The sequence below is a fragment of the Triturus cristatus genome, chromosome 2_2, assembly GCF_964204655.1.
Source record: "Triturus cristatus chromosome 2_2, aTriCri1.1, whole genome shotgun sequence".
NCBI lineage: Eukaryota > Metazoa > Chordata > Amphibia > Caudata > Salamandridae > Triturus > Triturus cristatus.
In genome coordinates this window covers 783956764-783975117 of record NC_140582.1, presented here as the reverse complement: position 1 = coordinate 783975117, position 18354 = coordinate 783956764, and the positions used below count along the sequence as shown (strand labels likewise).

Below are 18354 nucleotides of genomic sequence, written 5' to 3'. Positions count from 1 at the left end.
CTAAACCACCCGACTCCTTGTCGGATTCAGTTCCGACCAACTCGTGGTCGGCGGTTTCGCTGGACAGATTATGATGCTTCCGAACACCGTTCGGAAGGACTCCCATTGACTTCAATGGGAGCCTGTGTTCTGACCGACAACACAGGCTCCTATGGGGAAAATGGGTTTCTGCGGAAAACCTTGCACCCTCTCTCGGGCACCCCATTGTGCCTGCCACACTGTGCATGGTTTTACAGGTGGATCCCTTGGGTACCCCCTCGACCCCAAACTGGAGGACTCAGGATGAAGGGGTGCCTGCTAGGGGCCCCCAAAGTCAGTTTCCGACAGCCTTTTTGTGGCAGACAGACCGAGTCGGAAACGCTGTTCATAGAGCTGCATGAATCCGCGCCGCCCGGCTCGGATTCTCTGAGTGCCGGTCAGAGCCGATTCGGAATGACCGAACGGTTTCCCTTTCGACCGCGAGCATCGTTATCGGTCGGTCAGAATTGTTTCCAACCGAGTCGGTCAGAAGGGTTCCGGCACGGTCTAGGAGAATTCGACTCTCAGTTGGAGGCTTTCCAACCGACATCATAATCAGGCCCTAAGTGTTGCGCCACAGTGCAAAAGTAAGCCAGCAAGATCTTGCATGACTTTTGTGCTCAAGGTACACCCTCCAGTACAAATTTTTAGAAGATAACAATCTGCCAAGGGTAAACTGCGTAAAATGATTAATTACTCAGAAAAGGTAATGTGGCATGGTAATATCACACAATATTCTTGTTGCCCATTGTTTGCTCCTTGTTTCATTTGCCGCTAGTATTTCGTGCACTGTTAATTTTGGTTGTTTTTATACATCATCCTTTGCATGAAATCCTAGGGTCATTAACAGTGTACACATGGCATTTGCTTTAATAATCAAAGGTTAGAAACCACATGATACAAACATTTGCTGCTGTCCTTGAGTCCTTTTTTCAATGCAAAATATATTTTGCGCAGGAAAGTTGATTGATACAACTGTTCGAGTCACTTTGTGCACAAACGCAAAGTATATCTGGGCTAAAGTGTGTGGAGAACTCCAGTGGTAGCAATAGTACCTTAATGGCTTGTACTTTTATGGCTTGTACATGCCTTTGGACTATGCCATTTTCAGTGCTCTTTGCTTAACCTCAACTTCAACCTTATCCGGGAGATTGCCAGAGCGTGTTTGTGCTTATGTGTGTAAGATGCGCTGTGAGGGAATTAGTTTCATTCCTTTCATAGTGTAACCTAGAAAAATATACTTCCTCTTGTGTTATTGTGTTATTGTGAAAAGCTACAGTGTGTGGGTTTGTGTGTGGGTGTGTATGTACGTTTGCTTATATATTATACAGAAGGCAATGTAAATGTGAATTATGCTATATTGGAATTCCATGGCATCATCACTTGGGACTCAAGCCCTTATTCAGAGTTTGGCAAACTGGGTACTCCTTCACAGACATGGTGGAATATGCTCTTTGCAAAATATTCAATTCACCAACACTATTTAGAGTCAAGCGAGCAGTCATGTTTCCACTGGTGGTTCCCCTGCTGGCTCTGCTGATGGAAACTTTAGACAGAGAGACCCAAAGACATCGGGCAGTCCGTCTAAGTACCTCATACCATCCACCCTGCCTATTCAGGATGAACGCTCTGGCATACTTTTTTCCTGTGCAGGACCTATAGGAAAAACATAGGGGACCTGAACAGAAACAAATTAAAATGACCCCCTAACATTGGGATGAAACTCCCAATGTGTCAAGTCCAATATTTGTTTGGGGGGTGGGGGGAGGGTGGTTCAAAACAGAGCTAAAACAAACTCCCACTTTGGAAGTTTGTTTTTGAAAAATAAAAAAACTTTGTTGAGCAGCCTTATGAAACATGACAGCCACTCAACAAAGCTACAGTACCATCAGATGAGCCACTGTGGTGTTGGCTGCTCTGAAAGCACAGAGATCTTCACCAGGCAGGCACAGATTCTTAAATGTGGTGTGCAGTTATCCACCAGTATCGCAGAGGTCATCACCTTTGCCGGCCTGGCTGGACAGCGGGATCCCTGCTAAACCTTAAACAGGCCCTTCTCTTGACTTCGTTTTTAGGTCTCGCCTGACCCAGCGCATGCGCTGGTCTGGCGAGACTTATTGAGAGGGTCCAAAAAGTGCTACCAGGCCAGCCTAGAGCTACAGTGCATGTGCACGCGCGCCGCGCTTTACCGCGATTACTTTCACTTTTGCGGCCGCACGGCCGCTTGGCATAGCCAATAGGTCTCGCTTTTGGGACCTTATAAGTATTTAGTTATGCAACTGTTGCATGGCTAAACACTTATAAGGTCCCAAAGGCGAGACCTATTGGCTATGCCAATGCTTGTTTGATATGTCAAGAACTTGACCAGTGACTTCATCCAAACTGAAATTCTACAGTTATATCCATTCCAACCCTCCCGATTCAGACTGATTTCAAGGTTAGTGTCCCGCCTCCCGATTCCTGCACGCAGAAACCCGATTTGGATTGCCGAATCATGGTCTGCTGGGAACCAGGCAGCCTGAGCTCGGAAATATACAACCTGAGCCTGAACGCTTTGCCCTTAATTCGTGGAGGGGGCGATTAGAGGGAGTGACAGGCCTCAACATTTAAGTTTTGACAGTTTTACATAGCGCATACCTAAAAAGAGTTTAGAACTCTCTTTTTGTTTGTGCTATATTATTACCCTGCCAAAAATGAAATGCTGATTATTTGTCACCATAAATACCGATTCAGACAGATTGCCTCGGCTTCAGTCTAAGTCAATGGGGAAAATACATTCTCCTGACTATTTTTAATCTCCCACATGCGTGCTCTAAATGTCGGCATGAACAGATTATAAACAGCAACTTTTCAGTGAATTAAGCCTTGTGCTGCTTTTTTCATTTTATCAGAAGCTTACACTTTAATACATATTTGTGAACGGATTATTTTTTTCTGCAGACTACAACTAAAACTCCCACATTTTGTAAGTACATCTCTGGGCACATACAGGGATTTAAGTGGGCTGGTACCGTCTGGGTCTCAGACCCGGTAGTACTTGAAAAGAGACATTGAAAAAGATCCTTAACTTTACTGGCAAAAACACTGATTAATGTTGAGGAATGGATTCAAAGTGAGTTAATATAATCCATGTCAGTGATTTAGTTTGTGTTTATATTTCACTTGTGTTAGTTAATCCTACATATCCTAAGCGTGGTTAGCTATTTCATGGATGTTGTGTTTCAGTATTTTTTACTGTAGCATATTACTTTTTCATAGTGCATACTTTGAATTTAGACTCCTCCAGGTGTTTGGACACAATGGAGAGCTCTAGAGGCCAGGCTGAAGCAGTGCAGGTTTTCACAGTGTCTGTCAGTGGGTCAAAAAGGTGTTCAGAATACGTGGCCATCCATTTCTTGGACTCTCTGCAGAGCGCATGTAGCAGTGGCCACCCACGTATGCCTGTTGCAAGTGTGATTCTGTGCATATGTGTGCGAAGGAGGGTCGCAGTTGTCATAACAGAGACACTGTAAAAGTAAAAGAAAATGCAGGGTTTACAGGTGGGCGGGTGCATTGTGTTTTTGGGGGACGGTGATGTGAAGGAGATACTAGGAAGTGCTTTAAGGAGAGAGTGAAAAGAGGGTGCTGAGTGGGATATAAATGAGGCATAACACATACAGATGGACGGGATGTGGAGAGAAAAATGTCATGCATGTCTAACACAGAGTGAACATAACAGGAGTGATTGAACCCTCTGAAGACCACTACCCCTTCCACGGGCCTCAGTCATTTTTAATTCACAGTCTCATAATTTTAGACTTGAAACATTTTCAATATTAATTATTTTCAACAAAATCATTGTGTTTTTATTTATCCTAATCAGTTAGCAACTACTGGCAAAGCCAATAGTCCTGGCTGGCTGGTTGCAGGTGTATATCAGTCGTTGTGCCGTATATCTGAATGCAATAATCAAAAAAGCAGAGACAAAAACAAAATACTGGTCAGATGGCACAGTATGGGGATCACAGAAATGTAGTTTGTGTTTTAGCCAAGCCCTTATTTACGTAGACCACGTCCCTTCTCTAGAGAGCCTCCTGTTTTTTCCACGCCCCCCTTGCAGCCATGGGCACATTTGCATTTCGGAGACACGTGAACAGGGTGGTGTTAGTCCCTGGTGGCTGCTGTGGTGATAGCAGCAGCGACCGTCTGTGCTGACTCCGGCTGCCCCTGCTGCTGTCCGATAATGGGATGCAGGCTGGCCTGTTCTTTTATCACAAGTAACGTGTTCACTTTCCTCGGGATTGACTGCCCGCTGCAGAGCTCGGGTCTGCTGGAACACGGCAGGCAGGCATTGCAAAGATGTGCGTGTGACCGAGACACTGAACGCAGCAGCGGAAATCCTCAAGCTGTTCAATACCACACGCCACCCAGCCAAGCCCGCCAAATCAGATCAGCCTTTGGAGAATACCCTCCGAGCACAGGGCCATGTATTCAGAACAGATACTACCGACGATTCATGTGAAAGGCTAGTGGTAACTGTTTGCACATGTATTCAGTAACATTTACAGCACGATTATTCCATACTAATGGGTACTAAATCTCACATACAGGCAAAATACATGACTTTCCGACTGTATCGTTGTTAATGTATTGAGGTATTATATCCGATTAATCTAAGACTCCGATTCAAGTTGCTCCTAATCCCCCAAAGCCTGGTAATTAGAGTTGCTGGCGCTAGGTAGGCATGGGCAGTGTGGGCAGCTGCCCAGGGCTGCGCACTCAGCCCATCAGTATGGGGTCGCGCACCAGAGCCACACAGCAAGGCCACAGGGGCACACCGGTCCTCTTGCGCCCCCTGCCGATCCAATTGAAAGAAAGGTGTCTCTTTGCAATTGGACCCACGGGAGGGGGGGGGGCTCCCTTCCCTGGGCCTCGCAGAGATGCCGTGGTGAGGCCTAGGGGAGGGGGGACCCTCCTTTTGTCTCAGTTGCAAGGAGAAACATTTTGCAGGTTTGTCCTGAAATTAGGCCTTCTGCCTCGCTGCCTATTCAGAGGCACTGTGGGAGCCCACTGTCCAGCAGCGAAGCTACTGCCACAGTTTCAACCCTCAGCCTACAAGCAATTCTCAGACGTTCAGCCCTATATGAGCTGTAAAAGAGGTGCTTGTGGGTGGCTGAGAGGAGGAGCGGCAGCCTAGGAGGGGTCTGCACAAAGCAGCTACCAGAGCACTGGATGTGTCACGTATAGGAATTAGTGGGGCCTCACACATTCCCTTTCTGCCCAGGGCCCCAAGAATTCCAGAAGGGTCCCTGATTACCTGTCATGCAGTGGGCCCCGCACACTTTCCTCTGGAATATCCGGCGGTGGAGTAAGCAGGGAAGTCAGGTGTGTTAAATATGAACTCACCGGTTAAACCATATTACTAAGTGGACCCTCTGGTGTTTATTGTTTTTTTTAGCAATCCCGGGAGATTCCTTTCCAGCAGGCAGTGGTACTTCAAGGAGATGGAATTAACAGCCTGTTTGCTGGGTCGCTCATAATGAGGGTTTTAATGCAGGCAACTTATTTCAATTGCAAATGTTGGCGCATGTTCTTGACTGAGGGTCCTTATGGCCAAATGGAGATTAGGGAAACTTGATCTAGAACAATGAATCATTCACTTACCTTAAACAGTCACGTGAAATGCGTCCCTGTCTCCAAAAACAGGCACATAGCTCAGATCCTTTCACCTGTTTCTGACCCAGTAGGTGCACCAAACTAGTCAACCAGTTCCCTCGAGGCAACCAGGAAAGCTTATGATCACATACTTTTCTCACCAATGGCTTCATCGCCCCTCTATGGCACTGACTGTGGCACCCTTAACCGCAGGCTGCTCAACGCCGCACTGTAGAGTACAAGATTCCCGAGCCTTTCTTCTTCACTTGGCGACGGAATGAGTTGGGTGGTGGTGCTCGCTCCAACTTCTGCTTATTAATGTTTTCTGACTTTAGACATTGGTTGAGAGCCTCACATGTGCTGGTAGATGTTTGTTATTGGAATTACAACAGCGAGAAGCTTGGGTGGTGTCTGTGGCTTTATGTGCACAATTTGGCCACCCAAAGGTGCATCCACAGGATGGCAGTGATATCTGTTTGCAAGTGTAAAGCAGACCAATGAGTGACTCACTAAGACTCACTGTCCAGCTGCCAACGTGCAGGGCTGGCACCAGATGACACATGAAGTATCACAGACAGCAGCTGCATTCAGGAGGACAACCGCTGTCCTTATTCAACAATCAGCTGAGGCCAGGCATCAACGCAGGCCTAAATGTGGGGCTTCACAGCATTTAGGTCTGAGCTAGTAGGAAATCAGTACAACATTTAGTGGTGAAATTCAACTCAGCAGCAATAACGGCAAATGGATTATGAACTAAGATTAGAGTGAAACGAAAGCAAGAGAATCGAAAGTAAAACTGCAGAGCCGTAGGCTTCATAGTTCTCACTCCTGGTTTGGTATTAACCTCAAATTAAGGAAATAAATCCCTGCAAACAAAAGGTGAACAAAGTTCATCAACCATATTTTATTTTTTGCACACTTGTTAATGAGTGTGTGTGTGTTGCACTTCCTATATAATGTTTATACACGCTACTCAGAATTGTGTTAAAGCGATGACCCAAAGTTCCTATTAGATGGTAAAAGTGGTAGAGAGGAGAATATAGTTTAAGATTACAAGAATTGCACTGGGTGAGTAATTTTCCTTTTCTAGATTCCAGAGTGGTATGTTTTATTCGTTGGACATCTGAATAAGCACCCTGGAGCTTTGCAGAAATGACTTGTAGGCAGGTGCATCTCTAGTGTATTTGGTGATTTGGGCCTAGTAGTGGCATGGGCATTATAGAGGACTGTGCACAGGAAGGAAACTCTCCTCTTTGCTATTTTTTTTATTGTTGTGTGTTCAACAGTAATGTAACGTGATTCTGGTAAGACACTGAAGAAACTGGCTGAAAATGTTTTTAAGAAGCAAGTACTAGGAATAACACCTTAATCATGAACCATTTGTATCTGAACAACACAAAGGGGGTCCTGAAAGATACTGTACTTTGAATCACCATCATCAGAGGATCCTCTGACCCTTTACTCTGAACAATTGAAAGGCAAGGATAAACCATCCTGGTCCTGATGAAGATCCCACATTAATACAAGTTGCAAATCAGGTCAAAATGCTTAGACTGATACTGAGGAGGGGAAAACAAGGAATAAAAGACTATGAACACTGGAATAATATGTTAACATTTCCTTTACCAGTACCCCATTGAGACGTATAATATCAACTGAATCTGGTTGAGACTGACCATATTGAATATTTGAAGTACTAGGTCACACACCCAGCTAAACTACTAGGAATTTATGAAAAAATTTCTAGGCATAAAGTGGCTACTTTTGCTGGGATTTATTTTACATTATTTACCTGCATTTTGTCCGTATTTGACTCCACGAAGGCGACCTCACAGACTATTGTACAAATGAACGGTTCACAAAAACTCACAAAAGTGCCTTTACTGTAATAATGTTCTATTAATGATTACTTTTAGGCCTGGTGATAGCCAAAACCTCTTAATTTTACTAAAATTATAAATAAGGGCCTTTCAGTCAACCTTCTTCATTCTTTAGTTTCTTTGCCATTCACTTATTCTCCCATCCACTACAGCAAACAGCGTATGGAGCAGGTAAGCCCACTTCAGCCAGAGACTAACCTCATTGTAAGTGGTGGCATCCTGTGCTTTCACAAGGAGCACATCCACACACAAACTGGTTCACTTCTGTTCTAGGCACTACTACGGCAATGTGGATTTTTGGGACTAAAAACTATGGGCCTGATTACGATGGCGGACGGACTGTAGTCCGTCCACCATCGTTTCCTATTTGGGACCGCCCGCCTACAAGGCGGCAGTCCCACAGTAGGAATTACGATGCGTCCCCCACTGAGGTGGTTTAATTGCCTATTTTTTGTATTGCGATGTGTGCTGCTGGCTGCAGCACATGCCGCAAGACAAAAAGGGGTCACCACACATATCCGTGCACTACGTGGCAGGCACAATGAGGTGCCTCTTTTTCACGTGTGGAGAGTGAGAGAATGAATCTAACAGTTGCGTTCTCCCAATACAACTTTTTTTCACTATGGACAACTGTAGTCTGAGGCTGTATTCCCCATCCGGGGGCACAGTTTTTTCGAGATGGTCCTACTGTATTAGCGTCAGTTGGAATATCAAAGATATTGACGGAAACGCCTCACTCACATAATAGTGACATGCTTCATCATCGGCGTTACCTCCACACCCAGATAAGGTGATACTATCTGGGCGGACTCAACCATAGATATACCGGGAGTTCTGATAAGTAGGTCACTGGTTTAAGAGGCGAACCAGATTTTTTTTGGTGTATTCGTTAAAAATACCTACAAGTGTACCTCCTCTTGATCCTTTATTCTGAGGCACTTGTGATATAGATAAAAGCCTAATGTTGGGGTTTTTTTGAACCTTCGTGTGTTCAATTATACCCTCTGTTCAATGCCAACATGTTTCGGCCCTCCCTAAATAGCCCAGTCGGGTCTGGGGCCTTCGTCAGGGCGTGGTGTTTATAAAGCCTACTTAAGAGTCCTAATTTGGGCTTCTTACATGTGTTCCATGCACACCAAATGTGAGGCCTAATGCACTCACCTGTATGTCTTTTGTTCGAACTCCAGTAGTTTTTCTACTGGTGGATGCTAATTAAGCATCATGCAGGCTGGAGTGTGTCAAAGGTGGCGTCCTGTAGTCACACATTCGTCAAGGAGCCGCCACCGCCGATCTGCCTAGTACACCACTCGCCTGCCGTCGAAGGCATCCTGTGCTTTCACAAGGAGCACATCCACACACAAACTGGTTCACTTCTGTTCTAGGCACTACTACGGCAATGTGGATTTTTGGGACTAAAAACTATGGGCCTGATTACGATGGCGGACGGACTGTAGTCCGTCCACCATCGTTTCCTATTTGGGACCGCCCGCCTACAAGGCGGCAGTCCCACAGTAGGAATTACGATGCGTCCCCCACTGAGGTGGTTTAATTGCCTATTTTTTGTATTGCGATGTGTGCTGCTGGCTGCAGCACATGCCGCAAGACAAAAAGGGGTCACCACACATATCCGTGCACTACGTGGCAGGCACAATGAGGTGCCTGCCACATGGTGCAGGGACATGTTGGGGGGCACTAAGGTGCCCCCCAGTGCCCAAAGCCTAGGGCCAGGGAGGAAAGAGGGCCGCTACAGGCCCCCATTGTCCCTTTCTGCCAGCTTTTCCATGGCGGGTGAACCGCCATGGAAAGGCTGGCGGGGAGGGACATCGTAATCCCTACGGCGATGCCTGAAAGGCACTGCCACCCATGCAGGGATTGTGATGCCCTCCGCCACACTGGCAGGCTCAAAGAGCCCGGCGGATGCGTGGCGGTTGGTGTTTCCGACCGCCATCACACCGCCCGCCATCCTAATATGGGGGGCGGTGAAGGTGCTCTTGATGGAGGTGAGACCGCCACCGACAGTCTGTCGGTGGCGGTCTCGACAATAACGTTTTACAAAAACCATGAGAAAACAAAACCAACAATTTCAAAGCCGAAAGGCCGGCAGCCAATTCCAGACCTATTGACTTTGCCATTACTTGTTGCAAATACAATTTCATTATTGCTGAGCACAACAAACAATAGAGAGGAAAAGTTAAGATCGACAGTAAAGCCTCCTTCTGTGATCACAACTAGAAGAAGAAGAATTGGCACTGATGGACAAGATCTAGGACTTGTTCAATCCTACTGATTGCATTCTATAGAAGCAGTGACTGGAAGGCGGGACCTTTAAATGTAACCTGCCATACTTGGATCACTCACTACAGCCTAACTGAAGCTAGCCCTTTACCTTGCAGTGGCGGCCGGCACAGGTAAGTGTGGTGAGGCGGGGGGGGGGGAGTCAACAGACGACGGAATAGGTATCATTTATTTAATTATATCTATTCAGTTGTCTGTCGACTTCCCCCCTCTCACCCCGCCCCGCCACATTTACCTGTGCCGGCTGCCGCTGTTACCTTGTACAGTCCAAAGCACCACATACATTTAAGATAAACAATGACATGGAAGCTAAAGGCAGGGCTGGCTCTAGGTCAGTGCGATCGGTGCGGCCGCACTGGGTGTTGACCTAGAGGGGGGCATTAGCCTGGGGGGGCTGTGTTTAGCAGTGATGTAGGGTTTAAATGCACTTGCTGCAGAGTTCCTTGTGCGTCCAGCTTTCAGGCAACAATAAAAATGTCATGATAACTCTTGTGATTAAGGTTCCTGCTAGAGAGAAAGATCGGAGTTTTATGTAGTTACGGTTTTGATTCGCCATAATGTAGCACAGAGGGTAATATGCCTGCTGCAAAGAACTGATCTGTGTTTTATGTGGATAGCTGAGTGGGTTAGTAACGCCAGCCTTTACCAGCACTTTAAAACGGTGAAATGTATTTGAGAGAGAGGCTATGGAGAGAAGCTGGGCACTTTTGCAGGGTGGCAGTGAGGGAATCCGAGGGGGAGGTTAAAGGGGTAGAGGCGCCAAAAATGATTGTCGCGCTGGGCACCGCCAGCGCTAAAGCCGGCCCTGCTAAAGATATGAAAGTGGGTAACAAGGGGGAGTTTGGATAAGGGGAAGCCAGCCAGTGATATTCAGGTAACAACAGCCAGTATCACTGCTACCGCTGATGGCAGTTGCCGCTTCCTACAGAAAATGTTACAAAGAAATATAGATTTCGAAAGAAATACTTTCATGATACCACCATTACACACCGTGTCAGCCACAAAGGGCCACACTGCATGGGCGCATTCAAGTGCAGGTATTTCCTAGACGACGCTGTGTGCGGGTCCTGCCCCCACCAGCAGGCACGTGCTTTCATGCTGTGTCTAGCTGTGCTGTGTCAATGTTGTCGTCTGCCCGCCCGCCGGGTCACAGTTTCCAAGCTGCAGTGTGCGCAGCCTTAAGATTGCTCTTTGACTCCGTCCCGCCTGAACAAACAGCGACGGTGCGCGGGGCAGTATTTGCATGAACAGGTGCCGCGCCGCAGACGGACGCCGCAGTTACCTCTTTCTCTTCTCATCCACAGACAAGAAGAAGTCTGGCAGATTCCAGCCTTTCAGGAAACTCTTCGGCAAGAGGAGGAAGAAGGGGACGGTGCGCGCGGCGGTCGACGGGGAGCTGAAAGCCAGCCAGTCCAGCGACAATGTCTGCCACGGCGCGCTGTCCTCGGACGACGAGACTAATGACGCCCTGAGGTCAGTGAATCCAGCGCCTGTGGCCGTTTCATTATCATTTCTGATATATCTTCTTCCGCCGCAGGGGAAGGGGGGATTAGGGGTTCGTTCGCCTCAGTGGCGGGTCAAAATCACACGATAATGCATCTCTCTGTTGGGTTCGCTGCAGCACGAATTCTGGCTAAGAAAAGGTGATGCCAAGGACATAGCTTTGAATCAGAAATCTCGCCCTAAAATACAGAATGATTTGCTGTCAGTGGCCTAGCAGAGGTGCCAGGGGTCCTATAATGCAAGCAAGGGCAGCGGGCCTCCCTGGCCAAAGGTTGGGTAGTAAAAGACAGCATGATGGGGTGCAGTGGCCCCTCACACCCATGGACACCGGTGCACCTGCTGTATCAATGAAGACTAGTCCTGGTGCTGTGCCACATAGGCAGGCCAGCCAGAGAGCGCATATATCGTACTGAGGCAAAGGGGAAAGCCCAGACAGGCCGGGGCAAGTAAAAGCTTGTGTTGTGTTTTGTTTGTTCATCTGAGTGCATAATGTTCTAGCACGATTGTGAAAGGCGTAATGTGCAACAGCACCGTTGTCAAGAAAGTGTTACTCCTTGGTGTTCCTTGTAAGTGAAACTCTCCTGTCCAGTATAATTGTACTCAACAAATGCTTGGCTTAGAAGACCACTGCAAATATTGTCAATCCTTAACTGTTCAGACAGTAAATAACCTGGTTGTGAAGGAGTGCTAGGTCAGAAAATGTGGTAGCCTAGCAATACCAACTTTTTGCAGGATATTGTTAGGGGTATGTGAAATTTGTGTAATTTACTTTTGCGTAATGAAGTGAAATTTCTGGAAAATTATGTGTAATTATGCAAAAGTCAAACCAGACATTCAGCTCTATATTTAGCACGAAATGTATTGCCCTGTCAACTTTGGATGTGAGAGTGAATCTGTAGGTAAGAAAATAGCACGGAAAACACAAGTTCTGTGAATAACAGCCACTCCTGTTCTGGTTGTTCGTGTTCCTGCCCTTATACGTTATAACTTTGTCAGGGATATGGCGTAATTACATGATGTGGCATAATTTCAGGAATTTTGCGAAGTAAGCGTGACATATTCCTGAAATTATGCTGGCGTAATTTACATTTAGCCCAGGTCTACATTTTATCTGGCGATACAGCTCTGCTGTACAGCAGCATTGTTTTAGCCGGCATTGCCATTTTAGTTCTTACAGAAGCTACTAACTACAAAGAAAATGATGCCAAGTAGGTAAAGGTATGGGCAATGAAAATCAGGGCTGCTTATTCTGCAGCGCGCTCAGGGTATCTACCCTTCCATTGTCACCGGTCTGCGAGGCAGTGGCATGGCGAGCATGCCTGCGTCCTTAATGCATGTGAGTAACCCCCATACCCATGTTAGTTACTGTAATACAGTGATGATTGGGATGCAGAGTGTCCCTCGGGCTCTTGGCATCTGGTGGCACTGCACCTGATGTACCGTTGATAACTAACCCCAGATGTGGGGGAGTTTACTTAATGGCCCTTTGTCTAACTCAGCTGAATGTTGGTGAATTGAGGGGGAGAGATGACAATATAAATGGCAAATGATCTGTGACCTCAATTGCAACAGACACAGAAGCACCTGTCTTAACCACAGGGAAACACGGAGAAGTGAATGCATTTAACAAATGGTCAAATGTCCTCCAATTGAACTATTTGGGCTCTAGAGTTTCCTCCACCCATCCGTCACACACAGGAAGGATTCTTGGGTAATACATAGACTAGAGGTGAGGTCCCTGAGGCCCTTCCTGGGTGTGAGATGACTTGTGCTTCAATGGTGACTTAAGACAGCCTGAATCTTAAGCATACCTTTGGTCATTGTTAGTTGCCAACTGTAGGAAATCCTACTTCTTCTGCATGGTCACCCCCAATTATTCACTTTTGGTGGAACCCTATTTTTTTGGTGGTTTTTAGGCTCTGCACACTGGGGCACATCTGTCCGGTGCCAGTTGTATGTCCTCTGACCCCTTAAACATGGAGAAATTGGCTAATTCCTGAATGGCATATTTAACTTTTCTATAAGGCCATAGTATATAGTGCAGAATTACACCCATAGCATGAAAAGTTAACTCTCATCTTTGGACTGCAGCACTTATGGTGCCACCCACTAGTGTGATCAAAGAAAACATAGCTTCAGGCCTACCATTGTAGTCTGACTGGTGCATTGTAAAGCCTATAGCGCAATCTGTTAAAATGACCCTTTTGAGGAGTAAACACTTCTCTTTTAAATATTTGTAAATCACCCCTATGTAGACCTTGTAACCCCCTAGATGTGAATCCAGTGTGAAATGCCTCCCAAGAGCAAACAATAGGCTGACCTGAATGAGCAGAGATGAATCCACTGAACTCTGCAGAATATTCAGAGTGGTGGCAGTGGGCATCATGTGATGCCACATTCTGGAATACAGTTTGACTGGTCTGTTGAGTTACATGTAACACTTGGGTCAACTTAAAAGGGAAAGAACAGGGTGCCAAAACATTTTGTCCCCTCTGTCTGGTTACTGAAGGATCCTGCTTTTTTCCTACCAGGTGTCTGTCTGTGGGTTTGTTGTGGGTACAGCACCTGTTTCAAACTGGATTTTAGGGGTAGATGTGGGAGGACACTGGTGATTTACCTATGACAGTCCCACACATAACGCCAGTCCCCAGAACCTAAGTTTAGTGTGGCCGAAGACTTTCACCTTATGGAAAATGTCCTGACATGGCATTTTTGACATGTTTGCAGTAAGGCAAACAGGAATTGCTGCAAAAGTAGTTAGGGTTACCACTGTGAACTTTTATCCTATTGGTTAGAGAGGTGCCAAGAGTCTCCCCCCCTGCCACTATCTGGCCTAGTTAACTAGTGACCTGAGACTATCATTGGCGCCCAGAGCATTTTGGCACTATTTCTACCTACAATTTTAAACATTCATATCATCACTTCCCCTTATTGGGTCTTTGCCATTTTGGTGTCATTTTGATTATTAAATTCTACTCTATTTTTATTGTTTGACATTTTGACTTGATTAACTTTTTGGTACTGCATACATACTTTACACATTACCCTAAATTAAGCCTGCCTGCTCTGGGCTTTAGCTACTGGAGGGTTGAGCTCAGATTAATTTAGTGACTTGGGAGTTTCATCCTGACAAGCATTGTGATTCTTCCATGAAGTAGGCAGTCATCCACCCCAAATGTTCATCCAATTTTTTACACCGATTAAGCTGCTGTACTTTCAGAATAAATAGTTCCCCCATTGCCACATATCCTTGCATAGGCATATGCCACATAATGACCACCAACCCACATTTATTTAAATTAATCATCTTAAACATATTTCACAGAAATGCACTTTTCTACGGATCTGATTTACCCATGGTTAGGCCAAGGGTCTTATTTTAGTTTATCTACATGTTTGATGGAAGGTGGACTCTGGCATATATGTTCCCACCTGAGCATCCTACACAACATGTGGTACCTCATACCTGAATACCTTAGGTGTCACCATATGTAGCAGTCACCAACCCTGTGTTCGATGGCAGGGAACCCTTGCTGACTGAAGCCTGATTGATTGAGTCTGGAACTTGACTCCTTTCTGATGTTTTAGTTTTATAAACTAATATACCAAATAATTTTTTTGCATTTAACCTATTATTTATCTTCCTAGGTTTAAACTGTCTCTATGTGTCAGTGGCAATAATGTGTTCTATATCCTCCCTCAACCTGTTAGGCTGTTAAATATGCAACACGCTCACATCAAAACCTTTACCTTCTGTTCTGTATGTTCTCTTTATTATATTACACATTCTGCTTATTTTGCACACTCCATATGAACAGAATCTCCCCAAGGGGCTCAAGCATTTGAAAACTATATATTGCTAACATAAATGCATTTTTAACTTCCAATTCCCAACGCCTGTCATCATAAGTTACTTCTTTCAGCAGAGGTATAGGGGTTAACATATTTCAATCTTCCAACTCATGCACTGGCCTAACTTGTCCAGCAGTCTGTGTAATCTAAATGTCGATTTCTGCGGGCACCATAAACTCCTGGAATTCTTAAGCACAGCGAAAGTACTATTACTCTGGAAGGGAGCATGGTTTTGCAGAGCAAGTGGTAATCCTACTTAACCTGTCCTACCCAACATACATTCATTGTACTCATCTTCCCCTGCAAGGCACCCCCCAGAGTACCTGTCCAAAACCCACATCAGGGCTGTTCCCTCCCATGTATGGCCATTGGTGGTCAGAGGAGGGAGAGGCCCGCTGTAAACCAGTGACTTGAACCAGGCCTGTGAAAGCATGGCTACAGACCCCTTATTGTTTGGTTATAGAGTGCTAGTCCGATGCAGCGACTTATGAATCGGGAGACCGAGACACTGAGAATCTGCCATCTACTTGCCCGACACTGCTGCCTGAAGAGCAGCACGGCCCTGCAGGACCCACAGCACAGCCCTGCAGGAGCAGCAGCCCTCAATCCTAAAGGGGAAGTGAATATTGTGCCAAAGTGTTGCAGCTCATACCTCCCGGGTCTGTCATATGCTGGTGGGTCACTGGAGGCACAAGCTATAACAGGAGCCCGTAGCACCCATAGGCTATGACATTATTGACCCTCAGGCCACCCTGCACAATTCTATGTGGCCTAAAGAGACTTTACCATATAAGAGTCCTCTAATCCAATGCCATACATACTTATCGGCTTGCAGCTTCCAGATGTAGCCACCCACTGATGATCTGAGGAACGTCCCACGAACCATGGTGTACAGACCTGGGGTCCAGGCCATAGGGAACAATTCTTCAGAGACTAGTGCTACCATAGTAACCTCCTCTCTCCTTGTACCCTTGCAGCTGACCGGGGCCCATGGATATTGATTGTTGGTTCCCTCCTCAGATGTTATAAGTGTTACCCACGTGGATCCTGTCCTGGACTTCTGATTTCTATGGTTGAGCCGAACTGACAACTGGGGCGGGCACCGGGGTGTGCAGGTCTGTTCTCCCTTCCTTTCCTTCCCATTCACTTCCGGGGGCCTTGAAGCACCGGTTCCTTCTGCCATGACAATGACAGATAGGATGGCAGCTACACAGATACATGACCTGCTGTGCACCGGAGTGCAACCAGGGGAAGTGTCAAATCGTGCCCCCCCCCCCCCCCCCCAGCAGAGTAATGCTCAGCTCCCTGACTCGGCGAAAACGCATATTAGCCGAGAACAGATTTGTCAATCAATATGCAATTCTATGGCTACTCTGGAAGTGGAGGTTTGGGTGCGGAGGTGAGCCTGCTGAAGCAGGATTTGAGAAAGGTTGCTGAGTCGGTCATGAAGGTGGGGAGAAGAATATCGATATTTGAGGGCACAGTGAAAACGCTGACCACCGATGTTGATTGACTAAAGGGAGTGGTGAACCACATTGAGCGCCGGGTCGAAGATGCTGAGTGGAGATCGCACAGGAGCAATGTCCTCTTCATTTGCATTGCGGAAGCCATTAAATGGTCAAATCCATGGCATTTTATAACTACCTGACTGAAATCCTGGTTACCAAAGGAGTTGCTGTCCACTTGCTGTGTGATTGAGCAGGCACATTGTTCATTAACATCACAACCATCCCCTGTGGGTGCTTCCTCAGACTATAATTGCCAATTTTGAACTATACTGATAGGGAAACTGTGCTATAGCAGTCCCATCTCAGACCTGATCTTGCTCTAGACTTCTCATATGTCAGCATTCACCAGGGCTATACAATACTGGGCCCACAAACGAGACAATCTTTCATGGCAGTTAAGCAGAAGCTGAAAGCCATGCAAGAATTTACATGCTGCTCTTCGCTGCTAATATGAAGATCAGACAAGAGGAGATGAACTAGGTCTCCGAGATGCCACAGAAGATTTGGGACTGGCTGCAGGTGCAGCAGCCTGGGGGACAGGTTCTGTAGAGCACCCTTCCACCAGACCAAGCTGGCGGAGAGAAGGTCAGTTTTGCCCTGTCATCGAAAGGAGATTCCAGGTGTAGACTTCGCTCTAGGGCAACGAAGTCTGTGAACCCAGCCGTACATAAATCCATTGCTGTAATGGAAGATAATGATAGCAAAAGATCATCATGCACTGACACCATTTCTCATTATCAAGGTTTAGAAGACCCTCCGCCTGTGTAACCCCAGTTATTATGTTAATAATGTAATGTTTTGGTTTCTTGCTTTATCTATGGGGAATGATTTAAGTTATACACCCCAGAATCCTGTAGTGCTTACATAAACGTTGGATCAACAGTATCCTTTGTCCTACATTGCAAGCCTCTCAATCTATGGCTACGCTCTTCTATCGTATGCATCTTAAATTGGGGAAAGGTGACAGATACTTTGCGTTTGGAAGAGAAGGGTGTGGTGAGTGAGGAATATTGTTTTGCATTACTTCCCTTTTTGTACAGCATCACACAGCTTTCTTCTTTACCTCTACTGTTCAGTTAGACCTAACATGACTTCGCAACATAAAACATTTAACCTACTGTCCTGGAATGAGAACAGCCTTAATTTTAAGATTAGGAGAGGGGTAATCTTCCAATACATTAAAAGGTACTTGCCTGAGAAGTGCCTCTACTGTAAACACATTATGGTCACCAGATGTTCATTTTTGTCTTAGTATGGCTACACCCGGGTCTTCACTCAGGATACATGCACAACTCCAGAGGCAAGGGTATACTGGGAAGACTCGATGGTCTTTCATTTCTGTAATATGAGCCACACACTCTATTGAACAGCACTATAAAGTCACTTGCAACTCTACTGCTTAAATTGCCCCTGAGTATAACTTTTATTGGAGACTTCAAGTCCGCATTGGATCCTGAGTCAAACACCCAAGGCATAGTGACACCTCGTAGATCCTTTGGCTTACACACCTGGTCCGCATCGTTGGAACTCTTTGATTCCTAGATAGTGATGAACCCTAATAGCTGGGAATTCACGTTCCACTCATCGAGGATTGACCATGTGTTTATACCTGCTACGACATTCAATGCATTTGTTTGGCGTGTATGCTGGTCACACCCTTACTG

The 18354-nt window shown here is 46.1% G+C and overlaps 1 protein-coding gene across 6 annotated transcripts in view; it reads left to right on the top strand.

Moving 5' to 3' along the window:
• Positions 1-18354, top strand: part of CRACD (capping protein inhibiting regulator of actin dynamics) — an 870477-nt gene that overhangs the window by 648857 nt on the left and 203266 nt on the right. For 5 of the 6 annotated variants that reach the window (XM_085642049.1, XM_085642051.1, XM_085642053.1 and 2 more), the window contains one exon: positions 11132-11300. In XM_085642049.1, the coding sequence (XP_085498175.1) occupies positions 11132-11300 (169 nt within the window). Of the gene's footprint in view, positions 1-10912; positions 11301-18354 lie in introns of those variants that run through there. The other variant, XM_085642050.1, reaches the window with a different exon arrangement.